Source organism: Pollicipes pollicipes, unplaced genomic scaffold, assembly GCF_011947565.3.
Source record: "Pollicipes pollicipes isolate AB1234 unplaced genomic scaffold, Ppol_2.1 Scaffold_4002;HRSCAF=4701_pilon_pilon_pilon, whole genome shotgun sequence".
NCBI classification, from domain to species: Eukaryota; Metazoa; Arthropoda; class Thecostraca; order Pollicipedomorpha; family Pollicipedidae; genus Pollicipes; species Pollicipes pollicipes.
In genome coordinates this window covers 42,782,140-42,801,449 of record NW_023596420.1, presented here as the reverse complement: position 1 = coordinate 42,801,449, position 19,310 = coordinate 42,782,140, and the positions used below count along the sequence as shown (strand labels likewise).

General features: G+C 48.5%; 1 protein-coding gene and 1 pseudogene across 1 annotated transcript; one reads left to right on the top strand and one right to left on the bottom strand.

The window, feature by feature from the left end:
* The first annotated feature begins 1,962 nt into the window (after positions 1-1,962).
* Positions 1,963-7,899, top strand: LOC119094529 (uncharacterized). Its single transcript, XM_037217587.1, has 3 exons — positions 1,963-2,204; positions 2,758-2,949; positions 6,500-7,899. The coding sequence occupies exons 1-3, from the start codon at positions 1,963-1,965 to the stop codon at positions 6,612-6,614; spliced, it is 549 nt and encodes a 182-aa protein (XP_037073482.1). The 3' UTR covers positions 6,615-7,899.
* Positions 7,900-15,459: 7,560 nt separating this feature from the next.
* LOC119093712 (vacuolar protein sorting-associated protein 4A-like) lies at positions 15,460-17,572 on the bottom strand (annotated as a pseudogene).
* Positions 17,573-19,310: the final 1,738 nt, after the last annotated feature.

The window sequence follows — 19,310 nt, the reverse complement described above, 5'->3', positions numbered from 1 at the left end:
AATTCATTTGTTAACCCCAATACCTGAAATTCTGCCAGTGTTTCTAAAAACATTGCTGTAGGAGTTACATATTTCCTTGCGCAATAAGTTCTTGCAATGCGAATAACCGGCCTTCCAAAATCAGACAGTATTTGTTAAATAAAGATACTGAGCATTCACTGAGCTCATCCGTGATCAAGAGCGCTACTGGAAACGTCAGGGCTTTTGACGTTTGCAAAAGAAGTCAGATTGAAGCCGAAAGACAGAAGTCAATTGAATTTGTTCACTCAATTGTTGTGTTGCCTAGGAAAGTATCTCAGAGATGTATGGCTTCATCTAACACTCCGTTGTTGGATCAGATTAAACGATTCCCTAGAAATTGCCTTCGCTGAAACCATGGCCTGGCCTTCACCTGCCATAGGTCAGCGACATTACAAGTTAGGTCTAAGTTTTGATGCCAGACGATCTGCTATTCAACTGTCTACAGCTAAGCAAAATTTGGCGCGCCTACGCCGCGCCGTTCGGGAGCCATATTGGAAAAACTTTCGTGAGGTCAATTTGACCCCTGCCCGAGCGTGTGTTAGTCTAAAACTTTGCCGTAAGCCTTATGTAAGGCCTGCAGTTAAGTGCCATTTCCCTAGATGTCTGATTCGCAGATTAATTTTGCATTAACAACGAACGTTATATTGGAGTGGCTGAAATTAACTTTAAATTACGCAAATATTGTTTATGTATGCATCAAGTAAGTTTCAGTGCTTCCAAAATGTCCGGAGCATTTTGCTTCACGCGCTGATCGAGGCCTTTTTAACTGCTGCATAGCACGCCAGCCACCCACAGGCCATAAGGTTCTTCTTTTTTGGAAAAGCGCATTGTTTGTTACGGTCAAGCTTTGATGGTGCCGTGGTGGCAGCACCACGGCAGCTGCCGCGCAGTAAATTGCTTGTTACGAGCAAGCTTTCATGGTGCCCTAGTGGCAACACCAAACGGCAATTGCAGCTGCCGCGCAGTAAATTGTTTGTTACGGTCAAGCTTTCATGGTGCTGTGGTGGCAGCACCAAGGCAGCTGACGCGCAGTAAACCGCTTGTTACGGTCAAGCTTTCATGGTGCTGTGGTGGCAGCACCAAGGCAGCTGACGCGCAGTAAACCGCTCGTTACGGTCAAACTTTCATGGTGCTGTGGTGGCGGCACCAAGGCAGCTGACGCGCAGTAAACCGCTTGTTACGGTCAAGCTTTCATGGTGCTGTGGTGGCAGCACCAAGGCAGCTGACGCGCAGTAAACCGCTTGTTACGGTCAAGCTCTCATGGTGCTGTGGTGGCAGCACCGAGGCAGCTGACGCGCAGTAAACCGCTTGTTACGGTCAAGCTTTCATGGTGCTGTGGTGGCAGCACCAAGGCAGCTGACGCGCAGTAAACCGCTTGTCACGGTCAAGCTTTCATGGTGCTGTGGTGGCAGCACCAAGGCAGCTGACGCGCAGTAAACCGCTCGTTATGGTCAAGCTTTCATGGTGCTGTGGTGGCAGCACCAAGGCAGCTGACGGGCAGTAGGTTGGGTGCCTTAATACTGTGTCGCCACCGACTGTGTTAACAGCTTCAACTATACTAGGTGGCAATTAAGTAAATGCATAGTTTCCCATGGATCTGGTTTCCTATTTAGTTGTGTTTCGTTTATTGCAATGCTGCACTTCCTTAAATATGCATCTGCTGCGGTTATCCCAATGCTTTAAAATCAAGGTTAGAAACTTATTTCAGGTTACCATTAAGCCTTTGTAGGTACTCAAGCCATAAAAACAGCACTGATACATCACTATCCGCTTTGATATTGGTTTTGGTCATCCATCCCGGAACCAGAGAAATCCCCACAACTAATTCTACCAAATCACTGCCTATGCTTTGCTTGGAGTCCGCCCGTGTTGAGTCTTTGCCCGACTTCGGACAGCGCTGAACGGGCAATCTCGCTTCCAGGAGTCGCCGTTCCCCTGCTGATGCTGCTGCTGCTGCTGCCGTTGCTCTCCGGCACGTCGGCCGGGGCCGCCTCACTCTCCGAGTCCGCCAGCATCGTCAACTTGGTGACGGATGTGGTGGCGCGCGCCACCACCGCCTCCGAGGTGCTCACTCTCAACCTCACCAACCTCATCATCCTGGTGGTCATCAAGGCCATCGTCATCGTCTTCGGCATGTTCGCCTTCGGGGGCGGCTTCAACCTGTTCGGGAACACATTTGGCAGGTGAGAGCGTCGCAATTGGTGGCGAACGTTTGGATAGAATGGGAGGAAGTGCCTTTCCGGTTAATCGTTTCCACATCCAGCCTTATCCCAGCACCAGTGACTGTGTTCGACGTTGTAAAGGGGTAATCTGTCTACGTGCAGATGGACTATCCTGTGTGCATTTGATTCAGGTGCCATGAAGAGATTTGGCGGCTGGACTGGGCAGCATGATTGTTTTTTCTCAAATATAAAGTTACTATTATCATCGCCTTTAACCGTTTCTGATAAGATATGCGGCGCATTTGAAGCAAACACTGTAGCATAACACTTCAAAACGCATTTTACAATGTCTAAAAATGACGTTAACATTTGACGCTGTCATCGATCTTGGTGAAGCAATGTTTGCCCGATATTCGGAGATAGTGGAAGGAGATCTCACGAGAACATTGAAACGAAGCCATGCTAGTGGTGCTCTCGTGCTTATTTCGCACGTGATCCCCTGTTCTGCGCTGCCCTGAAATGGAGCGAGCTGCTCCAGCAGTGCCGGACGCGTCGTACGCTACCTTGCCCGCAGGTCTGCTGACTCGGCGGAGTCGCAGCCCTGGCTGGACCGGCAGGACATGCTGCTGATGCTGACGTACCTGCTGAGCTCGGACGGCGCCGGCTACGGCTGTCTGGACCGGGTGGCCTGCGAGCAGCCCGACCGCGCCAAGCAGTACATCACCGCCGGCAAGATGCTCTTCAGCGGCGCGAAAATGGTGGACGGGTGAGGCCGGGATGGGGACTGGGGCCGGTCAACCCCGCTGATTGCCGGAGCCACCTTCCTGCTGTGAAGGAGAGTGGCGTCCTCAGCTGGCTTTAGGGTCGGACCGAGAATACGTGTCCCTATGCAGCAGTGCGCGTCTCCGTCCATCCAAACGGCGCTGCTGATGGTGGACTGTTCTCAACGCCAAGCGTGGTGGAGGATCCCGTGCCACCGAAACATGGCCGGCTTCCTGGGGAACACACATGACGGGTACGCCATCAGTCACATGATATTTATTGCTTAATATTATGCAACAATATGGCATGGATTTTGAGACTATGTCATGGCAATGGCATCCCGCGCCTTCGTGATGATCTCTGCAAGGTTTTGTCGGCACGTATTAGCGCCATAGGTTAAGTCTTTGCATAAGAAACGCATGCTCGACGGTAATGCGTTTATGTAGCCGCACTGCCTCCTTTGAACCCACTGTAAAAACTGCCGACACCGTAAAGTGGAAAGTGAGATGAAGTTCAAGCCTAGGTCACAGCGTGTCAGTTGGCCTTGCAGAATGCTTTACGGTATTCTCGTGATGTTTTTGTTTTCAGTCGATGTCCTTTCCGCATGCTAACGCATGCTTACTGCGTCCAGACCGGGACAACTGCTAAGTAAACCTGAGGCAAATTAGCCCTGGCCTGTATCAGAAGAGTCGGTATTTCACGAGTGAGGGCAATCATAATGCCACCCGTGAATTGCGTGTATCATGGCAGCCCCTAGAATCGGTACAAACAGACACTAGGAAAGCAAATGAATGGCGTGACAGCCTTGATGTCATTTATGAACCATGAAACCGCAAAAATCGTCACTTTCTGATAAATTTCGCCTAGGTACAGGCTTTGCAGTCTGGACTAAAAGCGCTGAAGTCCTTTCGTTTTTGTGCAGGGGTGAAGAATACAACATGCAGCCCGCTAGTCCGTATAAGTCGATGGATTTCCGGTGGCTTTAAAGTCACGATAAGTGTCTCATTGAGTCCACTCACCGGAAAATAGCCCTGGCATATATGGGTCATACCTCTTCTGCATGTACAAATAGAGCTCTTTCGACATCAGCTATGTGGCAAAGCAGAGCATGGTGTCCACAGGTGTGCTGGCTACACGCTTTTCCAATTATGGCGAAACCATAGCGCGCGCTCACCAAACCGCACCCGTCTCACGCGTGCACTATTTCGAGCCCGCCGGCGGCACAACATTGCCCCACGAGACTGCGCCACTGTCGCCATCGCATCACAAGCGACTCCAACTGCACCCCCGCCCCTCTCCGCTACCCCTCTTCTAGCCCGCGGGCATTTGCTCGGGCGCGTTCCGCCGCGTGCCCCGGGGCGGTGGCGTGCCGTCGGGGTCACGACCCGTGACCGGCGTCGACACCGACAGCGCCGAAAGTAAAAGTGCCGCCGGCGACGCGCCATTGTGCCCGGCGGGCGATGGCTGGATGCACGCTCTAACAGCCGCGGGCGGCAGATGGCGCGATAGGTCAGTGGAGGCGCCGCGGGGCCACTTTCACAAGCGGCAGCGGCGCTTCTTGCGGCCGTGGGCGGCGGCCGTGACGGCGGAAGGCCGTCCGGAACAGGAACTGGCCAGGTGGGAGGGGCAGGGGAAGGGCGAATCTCCGGACGTGGACTGCCAGGAGAGGGCGCTCTCGGGTCGCCGATGTGGGAGGGGTGGCGACTGGACGGGGTGAATTGTTGGACAGCGATTGGCGTAAGGCAGTCAGGATAATAGTAGACGACTGTAAACTGGCAAGAACATGAGCGTATTAATGGAGCAGGGCAAAAAGGCGTCCTTTTTACGGTTCACTCATCCTAGTGCGAACAGAAAATGGATACAAAATGCTGCTTTTTAAATCTAACAAATGCCGAACAATGGGAAGCTGACACTTTGCGTTCTCTCTTCTGGCATAAAGCTGCGGAAGGCAGCGCTGTCAGAATAATAGCAGCGCTACCGCGCATTCGCTTCCCATACCATGCGTGCCAAATAAAAAAACTTTGTATAATCTTAACAGGTAAAGAAGAGATTCTTCGTGAATTATAAAAATACGGAATACATGCAAGCGGCATTACGCGACTATTTACGTTTTGAGTTAAGGACAGTGTTTTTCTAAAGCCATAGCCCCATTAAGTCCTACACTGTTTTCTGCATAGCTTGGGCGCGGTTTCAGGCGGGGCCGTCGCGAAATTTTGCGATGAGGCTCAAAATATAGCCAAAGAGGCCAACTGAGGTTGAACCAAAGGGAGATCATGTTCTCCAGGTTCAAAACATAATCTTCCCGATATATGGGTGTTTTTGCCATACAAGCTGCAAGTTCTTGGCAACCTGTCTTTTGCCAGAATTGATCTCTAAGCAGGCTAAAAAGACAATGAGTGGAACGTGATACTGGTGTCCGAGAAATTTAAACAAATTGTCGAATTGCTGTTGTCTCCTGGTCGTCCGGTGTTCGACCTCTGTTAAAGATGTCAGAGCAGGAGTGTAATTTCCCATTCAGCTTATGGGCCTGCATGATTCCGGTTTTGAAAAAGTGGGCTAAATTTATGGACGAACCCGTGTGTTGGTGCACTGGGGGATGATAGCTTTCGTCATTTTGCACAGCGCAGCCCCAACTCACTGCGCAGAACTAGGCCTCCGCACCAAAACAGCTTAAAGTAAGGACTCAGGAAGACAGGGCTTCCACAGACGCTTCAGCTGTCCCATTACATCGACAGACCAAATGATGTGAAAGATACAAGTTTTATCTGTACTTGTATAACGTCATGCTTGCTTTCGGCATTTCTGAAGAGCTACCTTTACCAGAATCATGGTGGCTGCATGTTGCGATGTTTAGCAAGCACCTTTGTGGCGTTACAAAACCTTGCAATGTTGCAAAAGCCGTTTGTTCAGAAACGTGGAGTGCAGCAATGCAATTAACTATGATCAGTATATTATCTTCTACCCCCGTCGGATGGCAACTCGTGGTCGGACAATCTTTCACGCACGATAGATCGCTGTTGCTGCTTTTAGTGTTTCGTATGGACGTGATAGTCATGCATCTACGGGTCGTGCTATTACACCTATTGTCTGCCATGTGCTCTGCAACAACGATTCGCCGTGTTTTGTGTCGTCCTGTAATGTAAATTATCTCTAGCTATTTACTTTCTGCCATTTTGCCATAACATCACATGTTGCTTGAGTTCAGCAACAGATGGCACCACAGTATCCCTTGGGGATATCGGAAGCATATCTCCGACTTCCTCAGTTATCGACAGTTACAAAGGTCTTTCAATCAGGACGTTTTCCAGGGGTTTAATGCATTACACGGCCACGTACTTATGTTCCTGCTGCGTGCATCAAACAACTCTGGTCCACATTAGCATGTGCATTGACAGCTTGTAAAGAACTGATTACACATGTCCCATATTTGCGGTCATGCATTACACATCAAGCATATATGTCTCATCTATGCATGCATCTTGCATGCACACATGAATGATACACGAAAATCTTCCACTCATCAATCTAACTGACGCTCGCCGCTCCTCCCGCAGGATCCTACCAGTGGACAGCAAGTACGAGGAGGTGCTGGACGGCATGCAGAAGGCGGTGTACCACGGCCAAAGCGGCGGCGTGTGCAGCCTGCGCTACCGCTGCTCGGAACACTGACCCGTCCCCCACCCCGTCCTCCTCTCTCCTTTTGCTACACTGTTTTCGACAGCAGCCGGCGGCGGCAGCCCCCTCGCCGCGGCGGCACCCAGCTTTGCTCCGACAAGGCGGGACCAGCGCTGGGCGAAATCAGCGCTGGGTGGGACCAGCGCCGGAGAAGCTCGCGTTGCCTGAGACGTTCCCAGCGCCCTCTTTTAACACGGAATTGTTGATCGATAACGCGGGTGAGCCCGACCGTTCGGCGATCGTGGCGCGTAATGTCCGCTTTGGCAGCTGGCTGGAGAACGGCAGCACGCCGTGGCGGGGGTCCCGACAGAAAAATGGCGCGTGCTTTGGGGCAGAGCGGAGCCTGTTGCCAGCCGTGAATCATGAATATGTCCTGAAACGCAACAGGTTAGTTTTTCGAGGACTGCCACGTTTTGGAATAGCTTCTGTGCCGTGCAAGAGCTGGAGAGTTCGTTTTTAAAGCGGAATATCAACACAGTTTCTAAGCGGCATATTCGTCTACCAACAAAAATCTGCAGATGCAATGTCGCAGCGTTTATCCAAGCCTACTCGCCGCAGTAACGTAGATCAGAGTAAAATGTGTATACAAGGCATCAGTCAGGATCGCCGTTTCTCTCATGCTTGGTGCGATATGTGTACATACATGCCGCGCGTGTTCCGCTCATGTGGGATCTATTTATTGTGCATATGTACAGCGTTTCAGAGATTCGCACTAATCTTGTTCATCACTGAGACAGGCTAAGTCAATTAAATAAGACCCCACCGTAACCTCCTTTGGCGGGCGTACACGAACATTGTCACCAGCCGTGTGCGTAGCTGTGAAAGTGCGTGGTGATCTTTTTTTACGATTTCTGCTTGACATTTAGTTGTACTTGTACTGTGAATACTCAATTATTACTTCGACTGTGCGTGTATTGCCTTAGGCGTGAAATGCAATGTCTTGCGTCGTGCATATTTCCGAACGGCTTATCATAAGGAGACGACTGAAGTGCTTTGGCAGTTACGGCAGTTGCTTGCTTATGATCTGTTTGACCAGTGCGGTTTGTTTACGTTTTCTGCCGTTGTGTTACTTTGCTGGTGTCTGTTACTTTGTGTGAGCCTGTGCTCACATGATCAAGTTTTGTGGACATAGTGATTACAAAATGAAACTGTGCGACTATTGCGTATTGCTTGTTACATAATCTGTCCTGCGTTCACGCCGGCTGGCATCTTTCGTCAGTGCCTAGTGAGCCGTTTGCGCAAATGGTTTGTGTTGAATCATTGACTTTTTGTTGGCAGAATAGATCATGGTCGGAATATACGGCATCGCCACAAAGCATGTGACTGGCACATCATCACTTCGACACGAAGGTCCTCAAAACCAAACCTTCAGGAGTGAGGACGCATGGCAGTCGACTGTGAAAGGCCAGTAGGCTGCTGGGGATATCACCATCTCAACACACCCGCACACCGTCGGCGTCGGCGGCAGATGCGCCAGACACGACCTGACCTCGCGCTCCGCGTCTGACCGGCCCAGCTGCCCGACGCTGCGCCGGAGGGGGGGGGGGGTGGTACACCGGGTCACAGCAGTCGCCGGTGAAACCCCGCGCGGCACACAATGGCGCTGGTGCGACAATTAGCAGCGTCTAGACGCCGTGTCGACGGGGACCATTGTCCATCCGCGCCCTGGCGGCACGCGGCCCGGGCATTGTTTACACCCGGCAGGCGCTGGGCGCAGCTGATAGCCGACGCTGGCGTCATGCGTCATCGCTGGTGACGACCATGGTAGTCACTATAATAGCGGGGCATTCGCCGCTGTGTGCAGCTGCATTCGTCATGGATAGTGTCGTAACACTTCACGTCACGTACCGCGATAACGGAAACGGTCGCGCGCGGGCGGGCGTTGGAATGGGCAGCGGTGTGGCTCGAGTTGATTGGGGCGTGACAAATAACATGCATGACATGCGGGCTGTAAAAAGGCGGGGAAGTTAAGGAGATAAGAAATGTCACTCGTATCGTGGTGCCCTTCTTGATCACTGATGATGAAGCCGCGCAGTTTGTCGCAAATGATTGAGCAGGCTGGAGGCAAAGCGCAGTTTTAAGCAAATCATGCCTAAGCAACATCCATGTTAAGGGGCTCTTTATCCTAAACAACCTGGCGTGGATGAGGCTTTGCATCTCTCTGTGACGATTTCCATCGGTGAAGAATGCAGTGCGGCAGGCATGGCAGGGGTCCCACCCAATCACGTGAACACAACTGTGGAAAATCAAATTCATTGGGCGAGACTTGCCACGGGAGCTCGGTCACCCGAACGTGAGCTAGCGTTCTTCGTTCTCCCGTGTGTTTTCCCTAGGATTGTCCAGCATTCTCTCCGTGATAACGTCTCTTGTTCTCTTCAGTGTTTATTACGACCCCAATATTTATGTGAATCAGATCATGAAGCTGCTGGAAAGCAAAAACACCCTGGAAGCGGAGGTGGACAGCGTAGTCTTCAGTGCCTGATGTACCTTCAGAGCAGGTTCGGCCTGTAAGTTCAGCTCCTGACTGTGGAACACCTTACCATTAAACTAGAGGATGCCACCCCATTCCGGCGGATAAGTAAAATATCATGTTTGGATGAGGGGGGGGTTACGTTCAGTGGAATGACATCTTTTGAAGTGTGGTACGAGGCAAGCGAAAACAGTAAAAACGCCATGTGGATTTTTTTTAATCGGCATAAGCGAACGGAACTCGTCGTCATCCGGTGCCAATGAGAATAAGGCGTCGTGTGCTGGGACTTTACGACGCACTCAGAGGCTTAGGCTATATGAGGTCGCCCGCCTAACATCCTGGCAAGAAGCGCGGACACCACGGAAAATCAAACGCAGCGGCCATCAATGCATTGCAATATCCGACTTTTATTCGGTTGGGAGCCGTAAGTGCACTGATGTGCAGCATCCGCACACCAGACGTCCATCGCTGGAATATCGCCTGACTTTGAGCCTGCCGAGGACGGACCGTTTTAATGGGTCAGCGATTTAAATTTGGAATAGCTTACATTCCAGGTGACCTTGGCTGCTGTATTTGGAAATAAACGGCAACAATTCGTGTAGAAATTGCTTACAAAAGAGAGCTACGCACCACGTAGATGTCACGACCCGGCCCATCTCGGTCCAGGCCATAGTGCTGCTGGTTTCGGGAAAAAACGTTTGGGGCTTCTCGGTCTACTGCTGGCATACCTATGGGTCGCACAGCGTTAAGATCGCCCAATGATTTGAGAGAAGGCAAATGCATCCACACCGTACTGCTTGTTTAATGTTTTATCTGCTCTAGTTACCTAGCTTTATCATTAAAAACGCCCATGAATGTATGGAACAATGGTTTTGAGCGATTGTGTGTGAGGGTGTGAATACATTAACAAGCACTTTTGCCGGACCATTTGCTTATTTGTGTTATCTGTTAGTGTTAGTCTACATTTAGCCGTTGAGATTTGGACCCGTGCTTGTCAATTGTTCTTCAGCATTTTCGCCATTTGAAAATCGTGCGTTTTCCCATGTTTATCGAGTGGAGATGTAATGGCAATATCAAAACGCTTACGTGTTGAAATGTGCCTTTGATCAGGAAGCCTGCGTGTAAGTGTTTTGCAAACAATATGACACAGCTTTCAAATAACTGCAACTGTGTTAAAACCCGGTCAAAAAAGCCACTGGCCGGAGCCGAGCAGACCGCTGCAACTGCAAAAATCGCCGTTTAGCTCACGTTAAGACTAACTCGAGCTGTGTCCCTCGCTTTTGTACGATATCGAGGCCAGACGAGTGTAGTGAGGTAAGAGGTGTAGTTTCCTATGCCGCAATGGTGCGGTGTAAATATCCAGGTCTGCCTGGACCTTCGCCCCAACCTCCCAGCCGGCCAACACCTGCGCTCGCTGGTCGGGAAGTTGGGGCACCAGTCATGACTGGGAGTTCGTGTATGTCAGAAGCCGCCAGTGTAATAGACATTGATCGTTGAAAATAACAGTGGCTTCCTTCTTTGTGATCTTCCATGATGTGCTGTCAATCTTGCGCGAGAAACCCAAGCCTGTTATGAAGGGCCCAGGGATATGACATGGTATGTCAATATAGCGTAACTGAGAAAAAGAATGTTCGTGGGAGGCGATTTAGCGGTAAAAATGGCTCCTTCCATGAGTTTTTGCTTTGAAGTATTCCCTGATGATGCGTAGCACGTAACGCGTGTTCGGGAAAAACAAACAATGAAAAGAAGTTCGATGGCGCTTTGTAATTTGCCTCCAAGCTACCGTGCGTTGATAAGACTAGTAAGCTAATTCATCAATTAAACAAGCCATGGTGGGCGACGCCTGGCATTATTGTGTGTGATAATTGTGACTTAAAGCTAATGTCTTATATCTTGAGAATATCAGAGGCTTGATGAAACGTCCAATAAATATAAGAAAGGCGACAGAAACGTTGTTTACTTGGACTTATCTCATTTTGAGTTTTGATTCAGTTCTTAACAAGCACAGCCAGAAAGCAAGCACTTAATACGCAAGATTGAAAGTACGCCTCGGAGGATCACAAACAACGATGCCGCTGTCGTTTCCAAGGAGCCAAGCGTATATATATATATATATATATATATATATATACAACATATATATATATATATATATACATACATATATATATATATATATATACAAACATATATATATATATATATATATATATATATATATATACATACATATATATATATATATATATATACATGTTGAGATATTTTGGCAGGACCGTTTCTCTTACGCATGTTCGATTACAAAAGACTGCTGACTCAGCATTGACGAGCCTTTTTGAATGCATCACTGACGAGTGAATGCATCACTCTAGTTTCCGGGCTTTTGACTCAGCATTATTGTTTAGATTAAGTATAATTCACACAAATCGCTCATGTCTTCGTCGCTCATTACATTGTTATGCTTCGAGATCTTATCTCGTCGTCGGTGAAGACTGAACGGCACAAGAAATAAGTTTTGAATTGCGTAAGTTGTTCAGTGCATTAGCGAGGAACCCAACTTTATCTCCATTCTCCTGGTTTTTTTTTTCTCCGAGGAATAAGGCTAATACTACTGTCTTATCATAGAAATAAGTTTTGAGTTTTAAAGGATGAAAATTGCGCACTACTGTCGGAACACATCTTTTAGTACGGAGAACACAAATGAAGCGTGGCTAATTGAAGTAGGACAGAATCCCATTTTTACTTTGATGCATGCAAAATATACTCGTAATGGGAACACTACAAAGACATAAACATATTGCCACAATCACATCAGTAGTGCTCACCGCCCACCACCTAATAGTTCAAGGGTTATACAAGAATTGGTTTGTCTGTTTAGGGCTGTAGGGAGGTCTTTAATGAACATGCTTCCCCAAATTTTACGGCGTCTTCTGTTATTGCACGTCCGTAAAATGTCAGTGTTGTCTGTCAGTTGTTGTCGTGTCAATGTCCTGTCGTGTTCGTGTTGCATGTGGTGCAGAGGTACCCCGTCACGTCAGTGAATTGTCAGGCGTCGTGAGAGTGTCATCGTGGTCACACCAGTGTAGTGTACGGAACAAAGTTTGCAGCCTTCTATGTTGCATCTGAATTGATGTGCTACGTTGATGCGTTTTAGTTTCTCGGGTTTGTCCGGGCTGCTTCTCATAAGAAAGTTAGGGATTTTCCCATTGCGATAACACATGACAATATCTATTCTGGGGGCGTTCTTGCCTTTTGCATGTCGAAAGATGATTCCCCGTAGAGCTTTTTCGTCTTCTGCGTGAGCGAATGTCATTTAATTTTGATAATACAGTTTGGCGGTTGGTTGGTTGTCTTGTCTTGGGTTACTGTCAAAGTGTCTTGTCACATAACGTTGTATTTCGTCTTCAACGCCAGAATTTGAAAGAGAATGGTTGTTCACCGAGATCTGTCTGCTTCTTACCAATGTCGAATGCAGTCCTGTCCAATCATAGCAGTGCTTAAATTCACGTCTAATGAATGACCTTGTGACGCTAATGAGCTACCTTTATTTGCGAATTTGTTTATGGGACATGTAAAAGCCGGCGCACAAGATGACGACATGAGACCGAACATTTACCGCCGCTATGTAGACGATATCTTTGTGGTAGTTAAGGACATCGATCAACTAGAACGTCTCAAAAACACCTTCGAAGACAGTCTGGTTTAAAATTCACAAAAAAACTAAGTGTGCAAAACATAATACCCTTCCCGGGGGTGACCGCTGATGGACAAGGGCAACGGTCTACAACGACTGTACGCGTAAAGCAGATTGACAACGGACGGTGCCTAAATGCTGACAGTGAGCATATTCGACGCCACAAAATCAGCGTCATAAGGTCATTCTTTAGACGCGTATCTAAGCATTTCTCTGACTGAGCAGGACTGCATTCGGAGTTGGGAAGAATCAAACAGATTTTGGTGAACAATGGTTTTTCAAATTCTGATGTAAAAAACGAAATACGACATGTGACAAGATGCTTTGACAGCTTTGACTTAAGACAAGGCAACCAGCCAACCGTCAAACTGCATCGCCAAAATCAGATGACATCTGCCCACAAATAACGACAAAAAGCTTTACGGGAAATCATCTTTTGGCATGCGAAAGGCAAGAACGGCCAGAAAATAGAAATTGTCCTTTGTTATCGCTATGAGACAATTTCTAACTTTCTTGTGAGAAGCAGCCCCGACAAACCCGACAAACTAAAATGTGTCCATGTAGTGTATCAATTCAAATGCAACACCTATGGCTGCAAACTTTGTTCCGTACACTGCACTGGTGTGACCACAATGACACTTTCATGACGCCTGACAATTCACTTACTTGACGGGGAACCTTTGGACCACATGCGACATGAACGCGTCAGGATATGGACACAACAACTAATATTTTACGGACATGCAATGACGGAAGACACCTTCAAAGTTGAGAACGTATATTCATTGACAAAGCTCCCGCCTTAAACAAAGAGAAAATTTGTACAACCCTTGAATTATTAGGTGGTGTGTGGTGGGTGTTATCGATGTGATTGTGGCAATATGCGTGTGTCTTTGTAATATTCCCATCATGAGTGTTTCTTATATGTATCAAAGTGAAAATAGAATTCTGTCTTATTTTATTTAGTCATGCCTCATCTGTGTTCTCAGTACCAAAGGATGTTTGCCAATAGCGGTGCCCAATTTGTATCCTTTCAAACTCAGAACTTATGTTTTGTGCCATTCAGTCTTCTCCGACGATGAGATAAGATCTCGAAACGTTAGAATGTAAAGTGTGACGAATGTGTGAGTGATTTCGTCCCAACCATCTTTAATCTAAACGACAATTCGATCTCAAAAGTCCGGCACCTAGAATAATGTACATAAACCCATCAATGCTGAGTCAGCAGTCATTTTTGATCGAACGTGCATATAGTGCGTGCGTGGTGTGTGTGTGTGTGTGTGTGTGTGTGTGTGTGTGTGTGTGTGTGTGTGTGTGTGTGTGTGTGTGCGTGCTTGCGTGCGTGCGTGCGTGCGTGCGTGCGTGCGTGCGTGCGCGCGTGCGTGTGGGTGGGGGTGGGGGGGGGGGGGGCAAGTGTGGGGATGGGTGGGTGTGGGGTGTGGGTGTGGGTGTGGGTGCGGGCGTGTGGGTGTGGGTGGGTGTTTTGCGTGACAACTGTTAATATCGTCGCGAAGTGCGAGGCACTGCATCTAGACACCGAGAAGCATCCCTTATACACCTGCATTGATAACCTGAAATGCACGTTACGCCGTTTGGAAACTACATGTTTCAATCTATGGAGCCGCCTCACCATGCTCAATTTGTTACATTGCACAGTTCTAATTTTCAGCTGTCGCACTCACCACAAGTATCAGTTATCCCTGTAAACTAATTAAAACGCAGGGCAGTGTGTATGACCCGAACAGATCACCATCGAGGCAGGGTGCGGTTTTTCTTTCAGTTGGGGGGGAGGGCTTCAGCCCTCTCCTCCACCTGAGCTCCCATCGACTTTGAAAAGGTATTGGACCAAATCGGGAGGACACCCTTTGGCGTGTTTTGCGGAGATTTCCCCATTTTTCACCGTTCAGGCACTGCCCCCTCCCACCCCCCTCATCCCCTCCAACTCATTTTGCGAAACTACGTCATCGCATTCCGGCATGAATCGCCAAATTCACGGGTTGTGGACGCAAAATGGACCCGATGCCGACGCAGCCTAAAACACCAGATCACCACCACCACCACCAAATTCACAGCATGCGCCTCTTGGTGCGGGGCCCTGGAACCATCCTTGCGCATGCCACCCACCTACATTACAACCCGGTATGTAAAAACAATGTTGGGGAAATATTCAGCGACCTGCTGCAGGACCGTTGCAGCGAACAAAGCGAAAGCCGGAGAGGGACGGGACCTGCCTTCGCCCGAGGGAGGGTTGGCCATAGCGCCGCCGCTTGCCTGCAGACAATGCACAGCGGTTTATGATAAGGGTTGAGTGCGCGATGATTTGCAAACAAATGCACATGTTCAAAAAGCGAAGGAAGAGTTTTCAGCTCAGCACACGGTTATGCGCCGTTAGAACGTCGCACTGACGGGCTGGTGGGATGACTTCGGAATTCTCGGCCGGGTGATAGCGTGGCCAACGCGACCGAGCCGCCCCACACAGCGCTGCGGGGCACCGCGTGCACCGCATTATTCACAAAACTGCACGTTCCTGGCACACCATTACATGGAATACACACCTTCAATAGCATCAGAGATGTTCCAAAAGCATCGGTGATGCTTGGGGTTTTCTTCCCAACACTGCGTGCCATAGCTACGCCTGCCCTTGCGCCTTGGGTCAGCTGGTATTAAAAAACTCATTCAGAGATAAGTCTTTAATTTATTTGGATCCATCCCTCAGCAGCTAGGTCAGGCACATTCTCAGAACCATTGCCGTGTTCAAAGCAGGACAGCAAAACTACATCGCAGTGATTCTGATGCAATAACGGTTAGACACACGGCACAAGCACAACTTCCCAGAAATTGATTCCAGGACCAGCCCAGCATTGCTTAACAGACTAAGCTGGCTTAAACCCCACTATGTATGCATGCATAAGGCCTATACCAAATGCAATCAATCTGTACCGTGGAAACGGCTATACTATCATTCATTTTTCGAGGATAGCGGCATCGTGGCGCTGCCCCCGATCGCAAGTCTGAAAACCAAATGTTTCGACATGCTTCACAGACACTAATGAAAACGGATAGGTATTTACAACAACAGCATTCAGATCAGTAAGTCTTTGCATCTTTCCAGCCTGCGGCAACACAAATTGAATATACTCCTTTCACTTGAGTTTCAGTTGGACGTATTTTTCAGGAGACAGAAGGACAAAAACGTCAACATGCATTCTAATTGCCGCAGAATGCAAAGTCGCCGAAATACAAGTGCCACTAGTGAGACAGTTGTTACACAGGCCCCAGTGAAATAAACTTACGACCCTCCAGACAAGTGGTGATTGAGGCGGCCACAGCCCGCCAGGACCGGGTTCAACCCTCCATTCCGAAGTCTTCGCAGAACTTCTCAACCTTCTTCAGGTCTTCGTCATTCACCGTGGGCTTGGAGGTGGCGATTGACTTCAGCATGTCGTTCATGCTGACGACAGGCTCCAGCAGTTTCTCACCGTCGACATCCATCCAGGACATCTCCATGGCTCCGGGATCGCCAGGAGAGCAGGGCGTCAGCAGGTCGTCCAGAAAGACGTTCGGGTCAGATCGGGACGGACCCCGCACCCGTTTGAAGTGAGTGGCAGTCTGCACCTTGCGCACTGGCTGCATCAGGGCATCACGCACCACAATGCTGATGTCGGCGCCGGAGAAGCCTTCGGTCTTGCCTCCAAGGATTCTGAAGTCCTGTTCAGTCAGTTGATGAGGAGTGTTTCCCAGATGGATCTTGAAGATCGTGGATCTGGCAGGCTCCTCGGGCAGCGGGATGTATATCCGCTTCTCAAAACGTCTGCGGATGGCTGCATCCAGAACCCAAGGGATGTTGGTGGCTCCCAGCACAAGGATGCCATCTGTGTCATTTCCAACTCCCTGCATCTGGACCAGGAACTCAGTCTTGATTCTCCTGGCTGACTCGGACTCATTGTCTGACCTAGATGAGCACAGTGAATCAATCTCATCTATGAATATGATGGATGGCTTGTGCTCTCTGGCCAGCTCAAACAGGTTGCGGACCAGCTTTTCAGACTCACCCAGCCACTTTGAAACAAGATCTGAGGATGAGACAAGAAAAATGTTGAGTTGGATGCTTCTGTGGCCACAGCCTTTGCTAGGTACGACTTGCCAGTGCCTGGTGGGCCAAACAGGAGGATACCCTTCCAGGGCTTGCGCTTGCCGGTGAATAGGTGAGGGAACTTGATGGGCATGATGACAGCTTCCTTCAGAGACTCCTTGGCTGCATCCAGTCCAGCAACATCTGCCCACTTCACATTCAAGTTTTTCTCCATCACAATAGCCCCTTCCAGCTTTGAAAGCATCTTCTTCTTGTCTGGGTCTTCATCTGAGTCAGAGTCAGAATCCTCCTTTTTGCCACCATCTTTAACAGGCTTCTTCTCTGACTTTCCCTCCTTCTTTTTCAGATATTCCTTCAACTTTTCGGCCCTCTCAATGTACTGGATGCATTTGGCCCGAATGCTTTCTTTGCCTTTCTCTGACTGAGCCTCATATTTCAGTGAGTGCAAAAAATATTCTACACCATGCTCATACAGCCTACGGGCTTCCTCAAAATTTTTGTTTCTGTCCTCTTCTGTGGCTTTGGTAACCAAGTCTATAGCCTTCTGTAAAGCTGTCCCGGATGCCATTGTTGTCGGCTAATGCGACGCAGATCAAATATAATCGCAAATGCCGCAAGCAAGTTGCCGTCACACTGCCGATTTTGCCAAAGAGCTAGAAATCAGGGCACAATCTGTTAAAATGCCCGCACTGTCGCTCAAAACACCGGGTCCCTAAACACCCCCTGAGCCTCAGGACATACCCGCACCCCGCGATGACAACACCCCGCTTTCCAAGGAAGGACCGCGGCCAGGGTTGCTTGTATTGACGGCAATGCCAAAGGGTTCTCCGCCTCCTTAAAGCGCTGCCCATGACGTCGTTATGGTGAAACGCTTATTTTAATTGGATTCCAAATTATTAAATGGGCTAAATTTAGTGCCAATAGCTCCTACCATTAACAGCATGGTTTATGACCCATATATTTTATCATGACAGTAAGTGTTCTGCAAAATTCACACAAAATTCGGAAAGTTGTGACATTTCTAAAGCGTACGGCCGGCTTGAATGTGAGCCACACTTATTTTGATGGCTTATAGGTGTGGCTTTGATGGCCATAAGTGAAGCCAATATTGGCTTCAGGTCACGACGCCATCAACATGATTAGTTGCAATACAGAAAGAACTAATACCCCGTAAGGTTGCCTGAACATGGTGGATAGCGGGATGAAATAGGCCTCTCAGTATTTACCATTTATTCTAGTAATGTGCTGGCCGGCAGTGTCATATATCGTATACCTTGTTGCGCATAGTTACATTGCAATTTTGGTCATCTCATGTGTTTCTGTGAACAATCGTTGAAGTAGATTATGGCAGCGGATTAATGCAGTGAAATAGCGGCGCACAGGCACGGTTCCGCTTATCCTTGGTGCCCGCCCTTTTCGTTTCTGTGGCTACGATTCAAAGCTTTCGACCTGGTCCGGCGGAGAAAGGGCCGTGGGTTGTGACAGAGGGTCCGGGTGCGCGGTTGAGGGTGTACTTATCTGTCCAGCATATTAGAATGGTGTCCAGAGCAGTCCAGTCTGCAAACCATGGGAAACATGCTAATAAGATATTTGGGACAGGCAGGATCCTGCCCCAAATAGGATAGGAAACTTTGCCATTCAGGGCTGATTTTGTTAATGTTTCTTACTCCAGAGACATGATTTATCATCACATTTGGTAATTTCTGATCATATTACCAGTTTCATTTTGGAATAATGCAAAATGGTCTCAATGTTCATTTAAAAGATGTGCTACAAAATTTTGATGAACTTCCCCAAATTGGGAGATGTGCTGAACTTCTGCCCCAATGAGATATCATCAGGATTTGCCATGGTTTGCAGACTGTGGTGGTTACAATGTTTGAGTGCTTACAGAAGGAAAGCAAGGAAAGCTCTCCTTGGCCTGGGATTTAAATGAAGATGGTCAGTACCCATGAGTTCATGACACATTGTTGATGGTTTGGGTCCACGCTTGTCAGATGCCATTTGATATGCCTGCTGCTGTGCAGGGTACTGTTTTGCTACATGATGATATGATGCTTAGTAGTTTGACCAATATGGATGTCTGAACAATGACTTAGCCATGGCCTGTTTCAGTTTTGTCTATAGCCATAGGAACTATTTGATTATCATGGAAGAGCTTTGGGGCTTCAGCCCCCCCCCCCCTAACATTTAGGAAAACTCAGCACAAGGCCTTTGGTGGCATGTAAGACAAACTGAGTCAAAATGCCTCTGAGCCCCTGTAATCCTGGACAAGCACCTGGAATGTTGATTTTTGTCTACCTTAACTGAGGTGTGGTTGCACATGCTATGGTGTAAGATATAATGTGGCTTCATATGTCTATTAAAGGAAATGGGAAATGTAATTTCAGTGTAATTCATCTCAAAGATATTTAAGAGCTGTAAAAATTGGTT

What these genes read in the sequence shown, in the direction of transcription:
- LOC119094529 (XM_037217587.1), top strand. Translation starts at nt 1,963, where the DNA reads ATGCTGCTGCTGCTGCTGCCGTTGCTCTCCGGCACGTCGGCCGGGGCC. An exon ending in TTCGGGAACACATTTGGCAG is followed by an intron (nt 2,205 to 2,757) that starts GTGAGAGCGTCG and finishes CCTTGCCCGCAG; the next exon opens with GTCTGCTGACTCGGCGGAGT. An exon ending in GGCGCGAAAATGGTGGACGG is followed by an intron (nt 2,950 to 6,499) that starts GTGAGGCCGGGA and finishes CTCCTCCCGCAG; the next exon opens with GATCCTACCAGTGGACAGCA.